The sequence below is a fragment of the Apteryx rowi genome, unplaced genomic scaffold (assembly GCF_003343035.1).
Source record: "Apteryx rowi isolate R43461 unplaced genomic scaffold, aptRow1 scaffold_756, whole genome shotgun sequence".
Taxonomy (NCBI): domain Eukaryota; kingdom Metazoa; phylum Chordata; class Aves; order Apterygiformes; family Apterygidae; genus Apteryx; species Apteryx rowi.
Window position 1 is genome coordinate 208,498 of NW_020451045.1, and position 20,630 is coordinate 229,127.

The 20,630-nt window shown below is 39.4% G+C and overlaps 1 protein-coding gene across 1 annotated transcript in view; it reads left to right on the forward strand.

The window, feature by feature from the left end:
- Positions 1 to 20,630, forward strand: part of DSCAM (DS cell adhesion molecule) — a 188,918-nt gene that overhangs the window by 18,349 nt on the left and 149,939 nt on the right. Inside the window, exon 7 of the mRNA XM_026088187.1 lies at positions 10,607 to 10,885. Within this exon, the coding sequence (XP_025943972.1) occupies positions 10,607 to 10,885 (279 nt within the window). The remainder of the gene's footprint in view (positions 1 to 10,606; positions 10,886 to 20,630) is intronic.

Consider the following 20,630-nt stretch of genomic DNA (forward strand, 5'->3'; position numbering starts at 1 on the left):
GCGCAATATTGTTTTTCCTTCCAATAGATTACAGATTTCAAATTTGACAATTCCTCCCCCAGAAAGCAGATTTGTCATCCCTACCAATTTTGATTATGAACTGTAGCTTTTATCAATAAATTGAAATCTTATGGCTTGAAAGTATGCTGCTATATTTCTGGATATTCAGCTGCTGAGGCCATTGACTGGTCAGAAATTTCAGACAAATGATGATTGCATATGCTCTGCATAACTGCCATAAATATGCAGTGCATTTGAGGAGTGCTGGGGTTTCAGATGCCCCTGCTGCACCTGTGATACAACATCGCCCTGCATACACTCTGCAAGGCAGATGCATTGGAGCTGTGCAAGTTGCAGTGTGCATGGTGACCCCGTGCATGTGTGAAATAGATGTGTGAGTGTGGGTTTTGGAGGTGYCAGTGTTGACTGCAGAGAAAGTGTCCTAGCCACTTCAGAACGCCCTGGTCCTGACAAGAGATTGTTACTTGAAAAAAGGTTCATATTCTGTCCTCGTATGCTAAGCCCAAAATGTCAAAGTTGAGCTTTGTAGGTCAGACCTGAACAATTCTCGTGATTATGCTATTTTAGCTGGAGGTCAGCAAGGCCACGGTGTTTTTCTAGATGGCTATGTGTTGTTTTGTTCTGTAACTACATAGAGATTTCATCCAGCGTACTATGGATAGTCTCTTGGAGAGTTAGTAGTGAGAAGATAGTCAATAGTGGCGTGTTGTTTTAAAATACTGTTAATGTTTGTCCTGCCTTTTTTCCTTTTATAGACTCCAAAGTGAATGTGATTATTTTCAGGCACATATGTTTGATTCTGAGAAATATAAAATATGGCCCAGCTTGCATACTGGAGCTAAAAGTACCCTGAAATATGACATCATAAAGGGACTTAATATCAGTGCCTAAATCTCCTTATTTATAGTTCAATTTCTCATACAATCAGTCCACTATTTATTTGCCAGAGAAACAGAGGGAGGGTTTGCGGTTATTGCCCATATCCAACATCATGTGTCCTTTAGTTTGTTCTCAGTTCTGCTGCAGGCTTCCCAGGTGAYCCCAAACCAGCCATCTGAACTGTGATTCAGAATAGATGGTACTTTATGAGCCACTATTTGGTATTTTGTTTCCATGTTGTGTTCTGAAGACATAATTATCAATTTCCTCATGAGCTTTTCTGAGATGATAATCTCTGTGGTATCAGAGTGTTTTCAGAAACTGTGAGTTCATTCTCAAAACCCACCTGGGTGATCAGGAGCGATTTGGCAAACAGTGAGTGAGGCACAGAAAGGCTAAACTTAAAAGTACCCACAATTTTTTTGTTGTTGTTCTATTCAGAAAACTACAGCTTGATTTTTCCAGTTCATCTGCTGCATTTATATGTTCAAAGCATTTCTGCCATTTAAATGAAGTTGCATCTGAGAGTGCTGTGTCCTTCTACAAATTAGTCACATTACCCAGATTAGCAACCCCCTGGGAAAGAGATTTAAGCCATTGAATTAGTATTATCTGAGAGATCTGTGGCAAGGGTAGACACAGAATTTGGCTCTACAGGGGAGCATTTATCTGCATTACCCATAAAACTGGTCTTTCTCTTTTTCAATCTTCTGCCTCATTGACTGCCCACTTTCTAGACTCCTCAATACACGAAGCATCCTTGTTCAATCTTGAATGAGGACTTGTCAAATGTAACATCCAAATAAAGATATGCAACAGCTCAAACATGTAATTAAATACAAGAGGGCTGCCCATTCTGTAGAGTATTTTAAGATTTCTGAAAATCCAAATGAAAGCAAAATCTTGAGAGCTTTCTCCAGAAATCTCTATTAGATTTAGATAGGAGAACTGAATGTCTCTTGGCAATAACTTCAGAAAGAAATCCTGGCTGTCAGAGAACCCAAGAGTGGTGCTTTTAGAGCCTTGCTGGGCAGCATCCCACCTGGTGGGCTGTCAGGAAGCCAAAAGCTTGGGAACTGGGCATCTATATGTTATTCAACCTTGAGCCAGCAACTTCCTTGTGTTGTTGGTCAGAGGAATCGAGCAACATGTGAAATCAGTTGCCTCGCTTTTAGGAAGAGCTGGTGTCCTTCTCTGCCCAGCCACCTACTTCAGAGGTCTGCGGACCCCAATGACCCTGGCCCACAGAGATGTGACACAGCACCCCCAAACATCCCTTGTCTGTCCCTTGTCTCTGTCTCAAGATCTGGATCTTGGAAGCTAGCAGTCCCCTAAGCTGGCTGTGGAAAAGCTGAGCGGATAAGCTGGCAGGAAAATAAGCAGGTTTCTGTTTGGCAGACATAACTCTGTTGGAGCTGTGCCTGAGTTCTGACAGAGATTTTTTGAAATCCAGCCATCTTGGCAAATTTTTTTTTGCATTTAGACAAATGAATTGGCCAGTTCCGACAACAGCCATGAAATCTACCCACTCTGTAACGCATACATAACATAGGGGCAAGCTATGACTGTACTTGCATGCTTAATTTCTGGTACTTTATACCTGATGAGTGCTTGCCTTCACAACTCTAATAATGTTCTTTCAACATTTTTTACTTTGGCTTGTTTTAAGTGCAATTTACTTTCAGCTTTTTTTCTAAAGCAAACTGAACCCACTTTCCTCCCCCTCCTGCAAAATGGAAACAGCATTTACTGACATCCACATAAGTAATCATCAAGATTAGGCTTGTTAAGGACCTTGCCAAAAATAGAATTAATCTTAGCAGCACTAGGTTCTTATTCTGTATTTGACCCAGCTCTAGTGATTTGCTGATGGGGTTCACATGCATCTGCTGACAGCAGAGGACTAGTAAAAGTCAGACATCCTAGATTCAGGATGAGAATATTCTTTAGAAGATGTAGTCTCTTGTGTTCGTTTCTCCAAAGTATGACCTCTTCTCTTGTCTCCAGCTCATCCTTGCCCTCGTCCTGGCTCTTCTGCTCAGGGTTCCAAAACTAATCTGTCCTCCAGGCCTTTCCCATCTCAGTCCTTATTTCCTTGGTGTCTTGTTCTCATGACTCAGAACCAATCTTCCCATTCAGAGCTCCCAACCTTCCTCCCAGCCTCCATTTACACTCTTCCTTTTCTATCCCTCTTCACATTCCCCATCTCCACTGGCTTTCAGTCCCTGTCCCCTTCACATGGTTCTTAATTCAGAGTTAGGCCGTATACCATCCCACTGCTCACTTGTCTTAGTCTCGTACTCCCAGGCAGTTTCCTAATCCACCTTACCTCTGCATTCCTACTGCCAGCCTGCTCCCGACCTGTGACCTTCCTCCACTGCCCCTAAATGCAATTCTATGATTCTCTTTTGTCCTCCTGAGCACCAGTTACAGTTCCTGCTCCGCCGCTCGCTGCTGCTGTCTGCGTGTCCAGCAACATAGGCTGGTTTCCCCCCCTCTGTTCCCTTGGCCCCGCTATCTCCTTTCTCTCTGCATTCAAATCACTTTCTTCTCCATGCATTCTGGGGCAAATGTGAGGAGCATTATGAACACTAGAGAGGTGAATTCTGTCCACTTTTATTTCTGGCATCTCTCCAGGACTGCAGCTGCCCCCGGTAGTTGTAATGGACTCAGCCACTGARGGGAGTACTAGGTGCAGGTTGAATCATAGGAACTTTTAGATGTTAATTCCTTGAAAACTGTGGTTTGTTTATTTATTGATTCATTTTTGCTCAAAATACAAAATTTGGGCAGCCTTGTGATGACTTTTCATTGAGACAACAAGAAGAATGCCTGATACTAATGCCGTCACCTGCCAAACTTGAAATCCGTGTTGCTAATCACAGCGCTGATGGAACTTCTCAGAATCTCATAATGTTTTTTTCCTTTATAGTAGGAGCAAAGCCTATTACGTCCCTGTTCTTCCACCCTCTCTGCCTTATTCTTGGAAATGGCCAAACAGTTGTAACTGAAACCTTCCAGCTGAAATGACTCTGCCTGAGGCAGACACCTGGCCTGGAAGAATACTATCCAAACAAAAGTCAAACTGTAAGCAAATGAAAACAGTCTTATAATGGGAAGTGTTGGCAAACAAAGTAAGAGCTTGTGTTATCCACCCCATCTGTAAGTTCCATATTTCCATTGAAAAACAAACCTTCAAGTGTCAAGGTGGTAAAATAATAATAGCAACATATTTTCTACAGCATTTTAGTAGATCTCAAAGCATTTTTAAAACAGGATTGAGTCATTATCTCAATTTTTTTATTATGTAATTTATAGTAATAGTTTTCTCAGCTACTGTAAAAGCCATCAGTACTAAGTGATGATTTTCTTTTCATCAGTCTCATGGGACATACTTCTCATGTAAACAGCCTGCTGCTATTCACACTTCTACAGAAATTAATTGAAAAAGAAGCCCCAGAGAGGGAAGGGTGCAGCATCATTAAAAAAAGAAGTGCAGTGTTCAAAAGGCCTGTCTCTGATCTTGTAGAACTTATGTATCTCATTGATTTAGAAGACTTCTCATTACCTTATCCTGAAGTGATAGCACTTCACCCCTTGTGAACAGGATAAAAGAATTTTGCCATCCTGTTTCTTTTTAGAAAACCCTGTTTCTTTTTAGAAATCATGTAAATAAACAGGAAATACTTCTAAATACTTTAAAATTGCAACTATTTAAATAGATCCTCTTCTGCTTTTTTGGGGAAGTATCTAGCTTTTTCTAATATATAAAATGTTATTCATGCAGTTGCATTGCAGATCAGGTCAGGGTGGGCTGTTTTAGATACTGAAAACTATGCAGGCACAGAAGGAGAAAACTGCCAGGAGACTCTTTCAAGGGTTCTGTGGACCATGCTGCCATCAAACAATTTGCTGAATCTTTTATGCTTGTTTCAATCTGTGGTATGGATTAAAACAAGTACGAATTTAGTATCATGCATGTATGTAAAACTTGACTTCTATTTAGTCCTACTGAATGAATGTTGCCAAGGATCTGAGTGAGAAAAATCTGGCTTTGACATCCTTCAGACACTTCTTTCATTAACATCTCTTCCTGCCTTTCTTCTCTCATGCTCCCATGCAGTATCTTTTTGGAACTCTCCAAGCTTGTTGCACCTCCTTCAGGAAGAAATATTCAGATCTCCCACACTGACTGGAATTGTCCTATGCAGGAATTATGTATGGACCATGTGTTGAGAATAGGTGACCAGTCTTGTGAAAGATCCTGCAAAAAGACCCTGAATAGTTATTCTAGGGTCACATAATGGGGACTTGCTACAGGGAGCAGGCAGTGGCAGGAGGCTGCCTTGAGGAAATATGCACTTTGGCAGTGATATTTTCCATGTGAAAACCACAGCACTTAATTGGTGGAGGGTGCCTGAAGAAGGGTTTAAAACAATGTTTGGCACTCAATATGTGAGACTTGACAGGTCTGTGTAAACTGCTCACTGTTCAACATGCAACAACTCAAGGTTACCGCAGAATTTGGGGGACAGAATTTGAGGACCAGGTTCCAAAGACAATGTAAAAATAATCAACTGGGAGAATGCTTCTGGATACATGCAAGTTAGGTATTTTATCATGCAACACTTTAACAATGAAGGTAACTGTTGCTTTGTTAATATACCTCTAGCAGTTGCTGTCTTATCTTTGAATCAAGAATGATTTYTCCATAAAAAGCAGAGGCAAATGCATCCTCCTGGGAAGGAAGCTGAGCTTCCCTCCATCCTATGTTTGCATGGTGATTCATATGATAAGGGCATGCACTTTTTTCCTCACAATGGAGGTTGAAAGGAGGTAGTTCAATAAATGGATGTGACATGACATAAAATCATTCTTGATTTCTGTATAACATTTTAAGTCATCTCTGATTTGGAGGAGCTTTCAGTATAGTAGCAGAGAGCCTGTGAGTTGCCAGTGTTGTATTGTAGGAAGGGGGAGTGGGGACTAAGGTGGAGAGTAAAGTCTCATAAGCTCACCTGGTAACTATGCACCAGAGCATTTGCTCTGTCTGCCACACTCAGTGGCAGAATTACTGATAAAATACCATCACTTGTCATGAGACTTTGAAAAATCTTTGAATATAGGGTTAATTTTGGCAACTAATGAGCTTACAAGTAGATGGAAATGTTGTGCAGCAGCAGAGGCATTACAGCGATTAGTTTGGTTCTTTTCTTTTCAATGCATGCACTTAGAAAGGCCTGAAGAATATAACAGTATTCTCTTTTCAGGATGGGATGCATTAACACCCAACAAGGGAGCAGGGCATGTAGCTCAGACTAGTAAATGTCATTAATGGATAGTTCAATGAATGACATGCCCTACTGATAAGGCTCAATACAGAGAAGAAAGAAGCAGAAAAAGCGAGTGCTTCAGTGGCTATGTGGAATTGCTCAGACCGTCACCCAAAGTGGTGGAACTGTTTAGGAGAAACAATCAATAGATGGATCAGAAAACGCACAAATCACTAGCTTGTGGCGAGGGTCCATGCAAAGACAAAACAGTTTTGGCCATTTCGCTCTCAGTACATGAAATCTGGTGCCACGTGGCTTCTTCAAGAGGATATGTAGTTTGGTGGTTATTACTCTGCATAGGCCAATGGATTTGTGTTGTGCAAGCATGGCAGCAATTCCTTTGTACCTACAAAATGCTTCACTGGTTATGGACTTCATGTATTCCTTGCTAAAAGTATTTTACAGTGTTGGAGCGGTTCCTGCAACAGTGTCATTGCAGGAAAATCACAGTATCCAATGAGAAAAAAAGGGGACAACTTTCATTTTACTAGGGGAGCCACAGGAGAGCAGCATGGTTTGTGTTCACAGAGCTGCTGAAGAAGACAGGGTATCTGCAGAATTCTGTTTTAGTGAATTGCCTCAGCAATTTCTTCCAATGTGACTCCCATGGAACAGAGGGCAAGAAATTAAAGATGTTCCTCTGCTAATGGAGAGCAGTGTGGAAGCCCTCCTTGCCCTCCTTTACAGTAACCTCCCAGAGGTACAGAAGACCTTGCTAGGGCAAGAAAACATAATTTAAGTCTTCCTGCATTAGCACTAATGAGACTGGCCCATGATCCTCTTCTTAAAAAGACACTTAATTCAAGAAGCACTCACTGATCAAGCATTCCCAAGCCGTTGTATTTTACAGCATAGAGCAGAGATTTTCACTGTTTAGCCCATTGTGGGTAGAGGAAGAAACACCCCTTCCATGTATGCATGCACACATACGTACACACTTACACCCCTCTCTCTCTATATATGACATGTAACATTTTATGTATAAAATAGCATAATATAACAAAAAACAAATATGAGCTCTGAAGTCTGATCAAACCAAAGCGACTTCTAGAGAAGGAAAATACTGTAATACACATTGAAGTATTTTAAATAGACGTTAAATACATCTGTCCTATTACAAACTTTCTATCAGTTTTATAGCAGTATACATTTCTCTTACTTTTTTAGTGCTGCAAACTAAAGCTGTACCATTGCTGGACAAAAAAAAAAAAGCATGTTGATTAGTCAAGTTTGCTATTTTCTTCTGTTGGGAATATGTTAACTTTGTACTTCAGAAATATATGTGGAAAGTTTTGTATTTCATAAATGATTAGCCTGATTTCAGCTTTGTTTTACTCTGTTCCTAAGTTTTATAAGTGGTTTTTGGTAGTTTTTCCCTTCATTTCTCTGGGCTAACAGGAGATAAATTATCTGCTATGTTAGGTCACTGGGAACTGTCTTTAGCAGCACAAACTGGTAAATATTGTAGCTCAAAAACATTTTTCAACACTTTCAAGTTATTGCTAGACTATTGACTTTTTTAAAGCACTGATTTTAAATTACATGTTGCTTTTTAAAATAAGCTTCTTGTCCGGACTGCAAGCTGCTTCAAGTTGAATATACTTTATACTTTGCAAAGTAGAAATAAATGGTTTCTTCCATATCTTAAAAACCTGAGTAGAGGAGAAATGTGCTGTCTGTAAGTATTTTAGACAATCATCTCTGAGGTGCTGTGCAGGCTGTTACTTAAATTTTAGAAATGGTAAATTCAGCCTTGCAAATTAATATTTTGTGAAAAATGCTTCAGTATGACCTGATGATCCTACTCCCTGTTTTMTTCATCAGGGAGGTGGAGGGTGAGGATGCATTTGATAATCCTCAGAGCGATATAGTGTCTGATTTTTTTTATATCATTTTGTCGCTGGATGATTAGTTCAAATCTATTACGTCCTCGGCAGAAAATACAGAAGCAATTTGCCACCTTGTTGTGAATCTTAGCATATTTTTCTGTAATGCTGCCTCAGACTAAGAGAAGGGTTTGTGAAGAAATGTGTTAGCCAACACATTAAGTATGTGGCTTCCATTTGGCATTTAGCAGATATTTGCATTCATCAAGGGGAAAGGTTATGTCAAAACCTTTTGACAGTCTCCTAAAAATTTCTCGTTCCCACTTACTTACATTATAAACTGTGTGTCAATAAATGCTAAGAGAAATTTGGCCTTTTTCTGCTGACACTCAAAGAATTCAAAATATCTCATGTGACTGTCTTAGCTGCACTAAGATAATTAGAAGAGGTTGGCAGACATTTTGCCTCATTTTGTGCCATTAGTTCCCAAGTGGAAAAGTGGTTAATTTCCAGTGCTCAAAGTTCAAATAAACACAGTAATCTACACTGAAATTCTTTTTTTCTGTGTGCCTGATCTACCAGGCTTTCAAAATGCAACAAGACAGATTTTATCAATTTGAGAGATAGCAGTTTGGAAAAGACATTACAGAGTGTGAGAAAAATTGATTGCAGAGGCACTTTTCACAGCTGTATACAGCTAGCCGATCTTGAAAGAAGTCCTGGAAAGCCTGCAAGAACGAGTTGTTATATTCTGCATCATTATATCTGCGGCCTGATGGCACTTCTCTGTGACAGCTGCCCATTGTCATGATTTCTCCTCATCAAATGGCATAATGGCTATCCCAAAAACAGGGGACTTCATACCTGGTTTGTCTCTCCCTCTCACTCCGGCATGTGCATGTGTACGCAAACTTACACCTTTGACCAATGCCTTTGCCCTTAGGAGGGGGTCGGTATTCCTTAAAGATCAACTTTCTTACTCCTGATGCAAGAGCAGCCAACATATGCGATGATAAAAAGAAGTGCATCACGGATACCTGTCCTTGCAACCCAGAAATAAGACACTGGCGAGGGAGTAAAAACACTGCTAAGGAAGTCAGTGGGCTGGCACATGTTGAAACCATCCTGAAGAACTTCTTTTGCTTCATGGCACTCAGTTTGGAGGAACAACCAGCTTTTGGTTTGCTAAAGGGAGAGAGGTCAAAACACATTTAGATAAAGCCAGCAGCTCCACTTTCTCCTGAAGCTAATATACAGTAATATGAATATTCTGCTGCGAGTGTCCTTTGATCTTTCCTGTCAATGGTGTTCAAATGTACTGTAGAGAATATTTAAGTAATCTCGTAGGCAAGAACAGAGAAATGCGCTCCTATTTCTGAAGTACATAGCCTCTCCTGGTTATCTCTTTTGATTAGCCTTTGTTTATCTCTTTTGATAAATGAATATTTGAGTATTGCTTGCAAAGTTGTTTTTATAGTCTTTTCAGAAGTGATTGATAGAAACTGATCTTAGACCCTGGTTGTTAGAGTCCCCTGAGAAGGGGGGAAGACTTGAATTCCTTCAACTAGAGTGGGTATATGATTCTCAATCTGCTGCATAGTCAGTAAATGTTTCAACTGTAACCGGGTGAAATTGAGGCACTTCCATTACTTCCTGCACTTTTTATTGAATGTGACCCACYGTTCGCTTTGTTTTCATTAGAAGTACCTGGCAACAAAAGGTTTCATTAAAAGTGGAATTCTTGCCTATGGCAGAAATGGAGAGCATTTCTTTCCACTGTGTTTTGGTTCAGCCACAGAATAATAAGTAAGTTAAAAAAAGAGAGACTATTGGCCAAGTAAAGAAAAAGTCCTCCAAACCATTAGCAGGAGTTAAATTATACCAGCTTGGAAGCTGATGCCTTGTACCGGGTCTCTGCTAAGAAATCAGTTTTACCTTAAGTTTGATATCTACAATACTATGTATGCCCTTGACTTCATACCTATGAATAATCTTTTTGAAAATTGTGCCTTGAAACTCTAAGAAAAAAGTTTCAGGACTAGTTCTACAAGCTTTTACTCTATTTCATCCTGTCCCAGAGACAAAGGTGACTCACGACTGGAACACTGTTCCAGATTTATTCTGTGATCCTAAGCAAGGCCCTCGGAGCAGATTCTGAAAGCTGCTGAGCTCTTCCTGGACTCTCCAGGCAATCTCCCTTGTAAAAGATCTGAAGAATCAAGAGCTAGCATTGTGTGGGTTTTTTTTGTTTGTTTTTTTTTAAGAGCTGCTGAATACTCTTGCAGGAATCTGTGATGCTTGGTATCTGTGGAAGCCAGGGATTTCACTGCTTGTCCTTTCCATTTATGCATCTGGTAGCTGAGAAAAATAAAGCCTATCCCAGAAAGGTATTTATTAGGGATGTGATTTTTAGCTAAAAGATGCCCTATAGCTATCAAAAGTGTCACTGTTACATATTTAGCATGGCATATACTAAATAGCTGCTCATTACATCATTTGCAGAAATGAGACTATCTGCAATAACTCCTCTTTTCTTTTCTGTTTCAGTTCCGCCTTTTATTCAGCCTTTTGAGTTCCCGAGGTTCTCCATAGGCCAGCGAGTCTTCATTCCCTGCGTCGTGGTCTCAGGGGATTTGCCCATCACAATCACCTGGCAGAAGGACGGCAGGCCTATTCCAGCCAGCCTCGGGGTGACAATTGACAACATTGACTTCACCAGCTCCTTAAGGATTTCTAATCTTTCACTGATGCACAATGGAAATTATACCTGTATAGCTAGAAATGATGCAGCAGCTGTGGAGCACCAAAGCCAATTAATTGTGAGAGGTAAGTAGATGTGATTAGTTTGAAGGGCACCAATTGAGCAGAATTCATCAGTATTTTCTAATGACATTTGTTTGATGGGAAGTATAAAATACTGGAAAATATGTTAATCCCTCTCAAAGAACACACAGAACAAGAGAGCACAGAAACTAATAGGACTTTTCTATCTGAAAGTAGTGAGCCTTGAACATAATCAACAACCTGGAGTGCACAGGGCAGATGAGGGAGCCACAGGATTTACTTTCTGGAAAATGTTGTGAGGTACAAGCTCACTCATCCTTTGGGACCAAGCCTTTGAAATGGTATCAAATTCCTCTCTGTTATTGTTCTAGTGTGATTATCCCTGTTTTTAATTTAGAACATCCTCTCATATAACATATATCAGCGAAAAAAAATGCACTGATGTTTTCTTCATAGGGAAAAGACACTGTCCTGTTCTCTTGTTGTTGTTTTTTAGTTTGTGTTTATTACTCAGCATGATTCATTTGCTCATGCTCTCTTCACCACATTTTGCCTTGAAACAGGTGTGAATATAGACTTTCCATAAGAAACATTTTATGTGGACAAGACCTGTTAGAGAGATATCTCATCTCCATTAGCTTTTGTCTTTTAAAATAACACCTTAGCCAAGACTTTTCCCTAGGATCATCATGGGATTATTTATGCCTTGTGCTGCATTTTCAAACTTATTGTGAAAAGCTTTACCAAAAAAAAAAAAAACTTTCTTCTGAAAGTTATTCAAAGTGTTTTATATAAGATTGCCATACTCTTCCCTCCCTACCATCTCCTTTTTGCTACCAAGCCATTAGACTGCTCAGAGAAAGAGGCAACATACTGGAGATATAATACTGCAAGGAACCCTATTTATCTGTGGCTGTTGAAGACCACTACATCTTATATTCCCTTCCATAAGTTTACCAAGGTAATTCTTAAAACCACTTAGGGCTTTTTGCCACCTCTGCCAAGTCTTTTTTCAAAAACTCATTTGAAGCAAAACATTCTGAACAGCTCTTCCTTTTAAGTCAAATCTTCATGTTGTCCTAGGACCATCGTTAACAAAATATTCCCTAGTTTTCCACTTACAGAATTTCTGTGCTGACTTTCATTATGCTGGTATTCCCATAACTCAGCTGCAAATGGGCCTATTGCTTTGTCACTAGTTTTGATATGAATATTACTTTAATGATTGTTTTTAATTTTTCACTACTTTTAACTGCTTTTTAAGTATTACTAAGTACAGACATTTATTACTTTCCCCACCTATCCAGTAATTCTTAAATGAAGTAGTTTAATTGACTGCATGCACTTAATTATTTTTTCCTGCACTATTCTGTTGGCTTTGAACCCTATTGATCATTCTAATAGTAAAAGAAAATTTTCCTCACCTTGTCTTTGCCTGGACAAGGGAAAGTTCACAACCTCCTGTCATAGCAGAAAGTACACTGAGTATGTCTGCCCTGTGCAGAGATGCCCCACCTAATAGCAGCTGAGTTACTACCTGACTTGCAGCTATGCTAAGTGCTGCAAAGTTTTGCAAGTTATGGGAAAGAATCATTTTAGCAGCTCTGCATGAGTTCCTACAGGCATTTCATCAAAACAGGGATGGTGGGGTGATCTTCAAAATAAGAAGATGACATAGGTTGTACTGCTGAAAGCTGGCTGCAGACATTGGCTGTCCTGTTTTCAGCACCAAGAACCATGAGGTGATACAGCTTGTGTGAGCCCAAGTGCAGGCATTTCTGCTCTGCGCCCCACTGATTTAGGTGATCCTTGCCGGGGTTACATCAGCCTGCCCACAACAGGCAGGCTCTTCCCTTTGCTCTCCTCCTGCCGCTATTTGGTGTTAACGTGGTTTCCCCTGTGCTTTTTTCTGCCTTCTCCCTTACCTACCCCTCCGTGAGGGCTTTCAGGGGGCCTGCTCTAGCTGCCGCTTTCATGCTGCTGATGCTGAAGGCTCTGTTTTCCCCAGGTGTGTTGCTGCCCTAATTGCACCTCCTGCTGAAAGTCCTGCCCCAGTGGGTGGTGGGATGGCTGCTGTTGGGTGTGCATGCCTAGAGGGAGTCCTTAGAAAGCCATGGGCCTGATAGACGGCAGCTTCTCACACTATTTCCTCTGAGGCCAGGAAAAGCTTTCTGGAGTCCTAGTACTGCAAAGTTTTACAAGGCTATGAGGGCTACTTCATTTCCCCCATCTTACTTCTCCTCCTGCTGCAGCTATTGCTCTGCAGCAGCCTCCTTTAAGCTCTTCTCCTCTCTTATCTCTGTCAATTTAAATGGTAATAACTTAATCAGTTTTCCTTCTGCATCTGGGATAATAGCTCTCCCTCATGGGAAGGGGGGAAATAAAGTCTGATATTTGACCTGAATTTTCTGCCCAATGTGGAACTGATCTCTTCCTCTCACATTGAACTGCTTCAAATATTTCATTCCACGTAGGTCAGAAGACAGCTATCAGAGGACTACTTTTGGTCACTGCTAATCTGCATCCAACCTGACCTATACACATTTAAGTAAAGAGCAGATTTCCTGCTCTCTGTTTCTTCTCTGAGCTTTCTGATTCCTCCTCATCAGTTCCTATTATGAGTGCCATATAACTGAAATATAGTATTTTTCTAAATCAGCTAAGCAGGTTTCCTCTAAATGAAGGGAGAATAAATGGAGCTTAAGTTCCTCTTGTTTTTAATCTGCATTGTGTGATGGTTTCTCAGCAGTGTGCTCTAAATGTAAATATTGGCTTTTCTAAATGTCAGGGGATGGGTTCTGGGAATGTCTTATATGAAGTGTGTGGGTTTTGATATGACAATAGACAGTGAGTGAGAGAGGAAAATAAAGCAAATTTGACTGTTCCCCACAAAGTCCCTTTTTCTCTATTTATACTGGTGTTGTTTTCTTTTTAAAAGTAGATTTTAAAATGATGAAGACTGTCATGTTTCCAATAAGGAGTATAAAATGGCAAAAGAAAAACAAACACAGGTCTTTTAAAATTTGTAGACACATTACAGTAAATCTTCACTGTTGTTCCTGTTAATTTTGGCTGCATAAAAGCAACCGAATGGTAATAAGGAGTCCTAAAAATATCTGGCAAGCAATGCTGGATTTTGCCTGATGTAGCAAAGAAGGAAGATGACCTGCTTCCACAGAGCTTCCTCACAGAGCATTGCACAGGAGATGGAAAGGGCCTGCTGAGAGAAAGAAAATGAGAGCAGAAAGCTTTTGAGCAGTTGTGCAACCCTGTGTAGAAAGCTCTCAGAGCAGTCCCAGTTCTGGTGGTTTTCCTGTTACAGGTTCCTTGGTGAGGAGCTGGAAATGAAACTTTGTAGTCACATGCTTTGGACATAGGTCTGTCAGTACTTCTCTCCTCCACCACTTACTGGCCAATTCAGATAAATCTGAAGAGGTGAAAATGCCTCAAGTGGAACTGAAAGCCTAAAAAGTTAATGAAAAGAGTTGATTGTTTAGAAACACCTTTACTAAGTGTGAAACAGCATAATACTAGACACCAGAGAATCTACTCTGGTGAGCCTTTCTGCAAACACAAGAAATGCTCCAAATGGAGTTTGTACTTAGCCATGAAATACAAATCCACAGCAAATGAGGCTTGGTTAGTCCTAATGTTTATGGAATATCTTTTAGAAGGGGTCATTATTTAAGGAGAAGACCATCCTCTCTTTACTGCATCCAGGGACTTCAGGTAGGCAGGCCAGGTGAGTGAAAATTGAGCTTTCACTTTTCAAGCTTGTGCTGCACTGGCTCCTTGCAGTTCCTCTGGAAATGCAGCAAAAAAAAAAAAAAAAAAAAAGCAGTTTCTCAAAAACCCATAAATGGTTATTACTTTGATTATTTTATTTCTTGTTGCACTCATGGTTTTCTAGCCATCCTTTCTGTTAAAGAAACATGCTAACAGTGTTTCTTTAACAGAAAGGAAAGAATAGGATCCTGTCATGAAAACTGTCTGTGGAAGTTAGGAAAATATCTTTTCTGTCAAATCCTTATATCACTGTATGGAATTAATTAAAGCTTTATTAATTAAGGCTGTCTTCTAAAGAGTGTTTAAAAATCTATAGACACTTTATCATGTTTTATTCATTTTGATAGAGTTTCCTAAGATGGGAATGAAATAATTATGAAATAAAGAGTGGTGAAAAAGATTTTAATTGGTAACCAAAAGGAAAAAGCTCATGAATGTATTATGAGTTCAAAAATTCTCAGATACTATGAGAACAGAGAATTCAAAAATAACAGTGGGTGCATAAATCATGATTTTAAAATTCCTTTTAGTGAACAGATCATGAGTTTAAATTGAGATAAGGTCTTTAAATACCTAATAACCCCCCCTTAATGCATTTAGTGAAAACGTGTTTTCATTTTGTGCTTGCCAGGTATGTCTTATATTGTTAGATAGTCAAGTACCCAGTGAAGAGCCCCTGAGCCTTGAATCTTCCAGGAAGTATCTCTCTGCTCTCTGGTGTCTGGTGGTGGTGTGATGCAGCAAATGCAGTCTGTGATAGAAAAGTAGGGGGAAAAGATTTATGGTCACAGTTGGTGTCAAAACCCATTTACTTTCTTTGCTGGTGTTTACCCTCTGGCTTTGAAGGTTATTCTTGAATGATTCACTTCCTATTTAATGTTCTCATTAGGCAAACCTGATCAACACAAACCACTAGGCACTTTCTCATTTTGCAAAAGTACATCTTTTTTCTTGAACTGCATAGCAAATGGTTTCACTAAACCAGCTAAATCGACCCCTTAGGTCCAATGACCAAATTTAATAACTGTTCATCTCTGCTAAAGTACAGTGTTTAATGATCTCATTCATTAATACATCAATGGTTGCTTTGGCTGATTAAATTTCTTCCATCATTTTGACAGTGTGTTCTAAATGTAAAGTACAAATATTCCATGTAAAAATGAAACATTGTATTCTGGGCCAATGTCATAGATTATTTCCTAACTCACTCCAGTAGCCCACCAGAGGAGGTCATGTTAGGAACCTTCAGAATTACTCTCTAGTGTAATGTACTAATCACTATACTTGGGGGCCAGAAGCACTTCCATAGATTTTAAGTCCAGCAAGGAATGTTTGAGTTTGTCATCTGGTCTCTGGCCTGAAACAGGGTCAGAAAGGATTCTTGGATTTACATAAAACAAAATTAAATTAGGGAACGTTAGAATGCACTTATTCTTTAATTTTAGTTAATAGCTTGTAAAGTTCATCATTGTCAACAGTGATGACACTGGTAAGCGGCATCTTGTTAGGGTACCAGCTCATCTTTTCTCATCTTATCAGAATTGTTTCACAGAAGTAGATAATAAAAGCATTTTCCATCCTTTAAAATGTCAGCGTGGCATTCGTGTTATCTTCAGCACCCTATTCTGATTTCCCTCATCCTTTGTTTTCCCTTCGTGAGAGCCTGAGACTGCTAGTCATAATATTGAGAGAAAATACCTTTTTTAGGTCCTTTGAGTTCAACCATTAAATAGTTTGCATCTGTCAACTTATTGCTGTTAAACTAAACAATTCAACAGCTCATTTCTCATCACAGATCCGTGGGCTGCATTAAATGAGAAAGCCTGAAAGAAACTTACTGTTAAAGCAATTTTAAATGCCCTCCGTTATAGGCTYAAGGGACTGTGCTGCTGAAACAAAGGTGATAATAAGAGAAGAACTGTTCAGTCATATTTGTGAGCTATTTCAGGGTGTTTCATTTATAAAGGGATACAGGATGGCCCACACCTTTATAACTACAGARAGAGGAGGAAAACTAATTGCTTTCTCTTCTGCATTAACTTTACCTGAGCACATCAGACAAATGAACTTGGAGAAGTTCTCACTAAGAAAATTTTGTTTAAGGACTAATGAATTCTTTAAAGATAATGAAAAAGTGAATGTAGCTTTATAGTCTGGATCTAAATACCAAAATCTAGATCAAGTAGTCAACTGCATTGTCTTCCAAAATATGGTAGCATATAGCTCTGAAGAATTCATTCATTTGAAATAAAACCGAGAAGGAAACTATCAGTGGGGAAGGAAAAAAAAAAACCCAAAGGTGTCCTCTATTTACCATCCAATCATTTCTATAAGAAGAAAAATCCTGTGGTTTTACCTAGCCAACAATATAGAAACATTTGGAAGATCATTGAATGAGTTATTTTGTTTTGCTGTAGCATCACTTCTGGTTTCTAATGGCAATCTTAAGCCTAAGAGCCAGGAAGTCATGTCCTCAAAACTCACAGCAGCAGTTGGCACTTTTATAAGTGCTCCTAAGGGAAGGCTAAAGTTTTAGTGAACATAGAAATTGTTTCCGTTACTTGGCAAAGACTCTGCCCACATGCGGTAAAGTTGAAACATATTCTGTTTATGTTTGTATAATTGCTAATCATACACTTAACTCTGGACTTGAAATTTAATTTCCACAGTTACCATTCTGATATCAAATTCTGTAATAAAAACAATGATTAAAAATGATAATATCATAAATTAAAAGAGCAGATACGAGAACCTGAAGATTTTCAAACCACTTTAGAAAATTATTCCACTGTTTCCCAACCTGAATGATCACATATCATGCCCCAAACCATCAAGTGATTATTGAAGGTTTCGTATTTTTCCCTTGCACACAACATCTTATAAACATTTAGCCAGCTACTTCTTGATTCCTGACTCCCCAGTATCTTTTCAAGTATCACATTCCTGATATATTGTTGTCTGAGGAAGGACACCAGACTGGAAAGGACCAATGGTCTTAACTGGGATAGAAAATTAGTTTTGCATATAGAACCACTGAACTAGTCATTCAGTGCAGGAAAAAGCATGGCCAAGAATATCTGAGCCAAAACCCTATGTTTCACCTATACCCAAAATACAGTGAAACCAATATGATAAAAAGCCCAGTTCAGAGCTTGTCAACATTCAGGGCGCAATGCATCAAGCATGTATACAGTCCTCATAAATTCTTTAAAGATGYAAAAGGAGATATTTCTCTAGAAATGGTAAAACAACATTTATGTGTGACAACCATCTGTTTTTCTTTGTGTGTCCTATTTTTTTTATGTATGTCCAAAGAGATTGGATAAATAAGTAATTTTTATAAATAACTTTAATGCTAATAGTATTTGAAAGATTGCTTGCTTTTATTACATAATGGGCAATCTTGCCTAACTTATCCAGAACTTTCTACATATGCCTACCCATTGATATAATAATGGCAAATTATTTCCTGGAAAGTCATCAGTTCTTGTTAATGTTCTTGTTAGTGTCATCTAGAGCAATCTAAAAAGAGACTCTAAAAGAATTCTGGAGAATCTAAAGAAAATGTTATCAAAGAGAAAGGAAACTAAACAAAGAAATTACAAAATGTTTGTACTGTAAGAGATATTTATAAGAGACATTTTACTCTTCATGCTTTTCAGTGGCAAAGGAGCCCAGTAATTATCATTTTGTTGCATCATTTGTAATCTTTGTAAGACCAATACAACTGAGGTGAGTTATTTGGGATAGAGGAGATGGGTAAAAGCATGGGTTCTTCCAGTTTCMGGGGAGGCTAGATTTTTATTCAGTTTAAGCAATTTTATGAAGTCAAATCTTTATAATTACATTATCAGTATGTAGATGATACAGTAGTCTTTCCTTTGTATAATCCCAGGTGAAGAAACTGAATATATTGCCTAGAATTTTAATTTCTGAATACCCTTCTACTCTTGGATTGAGCCATTATCCACTGGCTATAATTCAATCTCTGTAACTTTCTGTCTGTTTGAATACTGCATATTTGCATTCACTCCTAGACAACACTGAAGTGTGTAGTATGGTTTGCAGTACCAAGAAGGTGGTGGCTATGATGAGCATGGAGCAGTTCTTCACCAAATTCCACATTACTGGAACTGGGAGGCACACAATGAAACTGATAGGAAGTCTTGTTAAAACACATAAAAGAGAATTCTCCTTTACACAGCAGGTATTGAACTTCTGGAGCTTGCTGCCCGAGGAGGTTTTGAAGGTAGTCTGTATCAGCAGGTTTAAAAGGCGAATCAGTAAACAACAGGTCTTTCAATGCATCCTGGGCAGATGTGTTTCTTACAGTGCACCTCGTGCAACAGCTGTGGGTGGTGGGGAAGAACAAAGGGAACGGGCCTGCAGAAAGGGGCCAGCTTCACACCTTCTCTGTAAGTACCATGTCCTTTGCCATGGCCAGAGCCAGCATACTGCATTAGATGGGCCATCAGTCTGACCCGGTAGGACTGTTCTTGCTAGTTCTAATGCATTTGCTGTTCGTTAGCAAAAACATGTCCATTCTCACACCTGTCCTTCTTTGAGCATGTGTTGTCTCTCTGAACTTCTTGTAGACCTTAAACTCCAATATTTTTATTTACATATCTTTTAATGACAGTGTTTTTTCCCATAATTTTGGCTAATTTTTTTGTTTATTCTCTTTACAAGCTAAGCAGCTCATAATTGATTTGTTGGAAGTTGCAAAGATAAATTTATTTACAGTTCTCCAGGTGAAAGTAGTTGATGAACTGTTAGTGGTATGAAATCAAACATGTTTGTGCAACTACTTATATTTTTCACCTGTTTTGGAAAATAAGTATTTAGGACTTCTTTTGCATCTGGTGACAAAATGAACATAGAACAGTTGGAACTGAACTACTGAAGTAAATGTTTCCAATGTGTAGATAATTAGAACAGGGTGGATGGTTGCCCAAGACTGCTGTTGCCAAGGTTGAGTGTTTGGTGCATACTTGTCATGAATTAACACAACATATGATTTAAATTTGTCAGTGTGGCAGTCATTTAGAAAGCTGAAATGTTTGACAGCAATAAATATAGTAAAGGTTTCCATTACAGAAGGAGGAGAAACAAGATCTCTTCTAGTGCAAAGGTGGCTCTTGCCTCCACTGCTGATGGTTCCTTGTGTTACTTGTAACCATGTTCCAAACAGAAGTAAAACTTCTCAGTATGTATTTAGCTAATAAATTGCTTTACGTTATAGCTTTAGGACTGAATGAGCAAAGGTCCAGTTAAAGTGATCATTTGCTCACCATAAGGTTGTTCCAGTTACTGCTGACTCATCTTTTAAAAATTAGTTGTACCTGTGAAGSTGGAAAGAAAAAAGGTGGTAGAGGAGCACTGGATTGTGGAGGCAGAGGAAAGAAGGCTCAAGCCATTGTGAGGAGGGTGCTCTGCAGCTGAAGCAATTTTTTTTAGGTGTCTCCAACTTTGAGCAGTCCTTGGCTAGTCCCATGATTGGCAGCTGAAGTTTCAGATGTATAAATAGTACCGTACTCAGGGCCACTAAGAGCTGTTTCAGATCCTAGGGAAAAATAGAATAGTCCGTCTCAGTACCGATGAGCCCTTTCTATGCTGCCTTATGTTCCCTTGTGTTATAGTCCTCTCTTATGCTTCCTTTTCTTGTTTCTGTCACTCCCTGAGAGGCAGATGATGAGGCTGGAGGAGGACGTGGGACGAAGGGTTGGGTCAGAGCACGGAGGGTTCTCTGGGCCTTCTGTTCTTGAAGGCCCCAAATTTCAGCATCCCTAYCTGTACCTGCAGACAAATTTGGCACGGACTTTCCAGTTTGGTCAAACAGGAAGCTGTGAATCCATGACCATGTGTGTGTCCCAGTGTGCATGTGCTGCAGTGGGCTGAGGAAAGGAAGGAACTATTAGTATCTCTCCTTACTGTGTTAAATCTGAGCTTCTTACTGTACTTAGCTTTAGGGGGGAAAAAGTCTTTCAGAAGCTTGGTCACC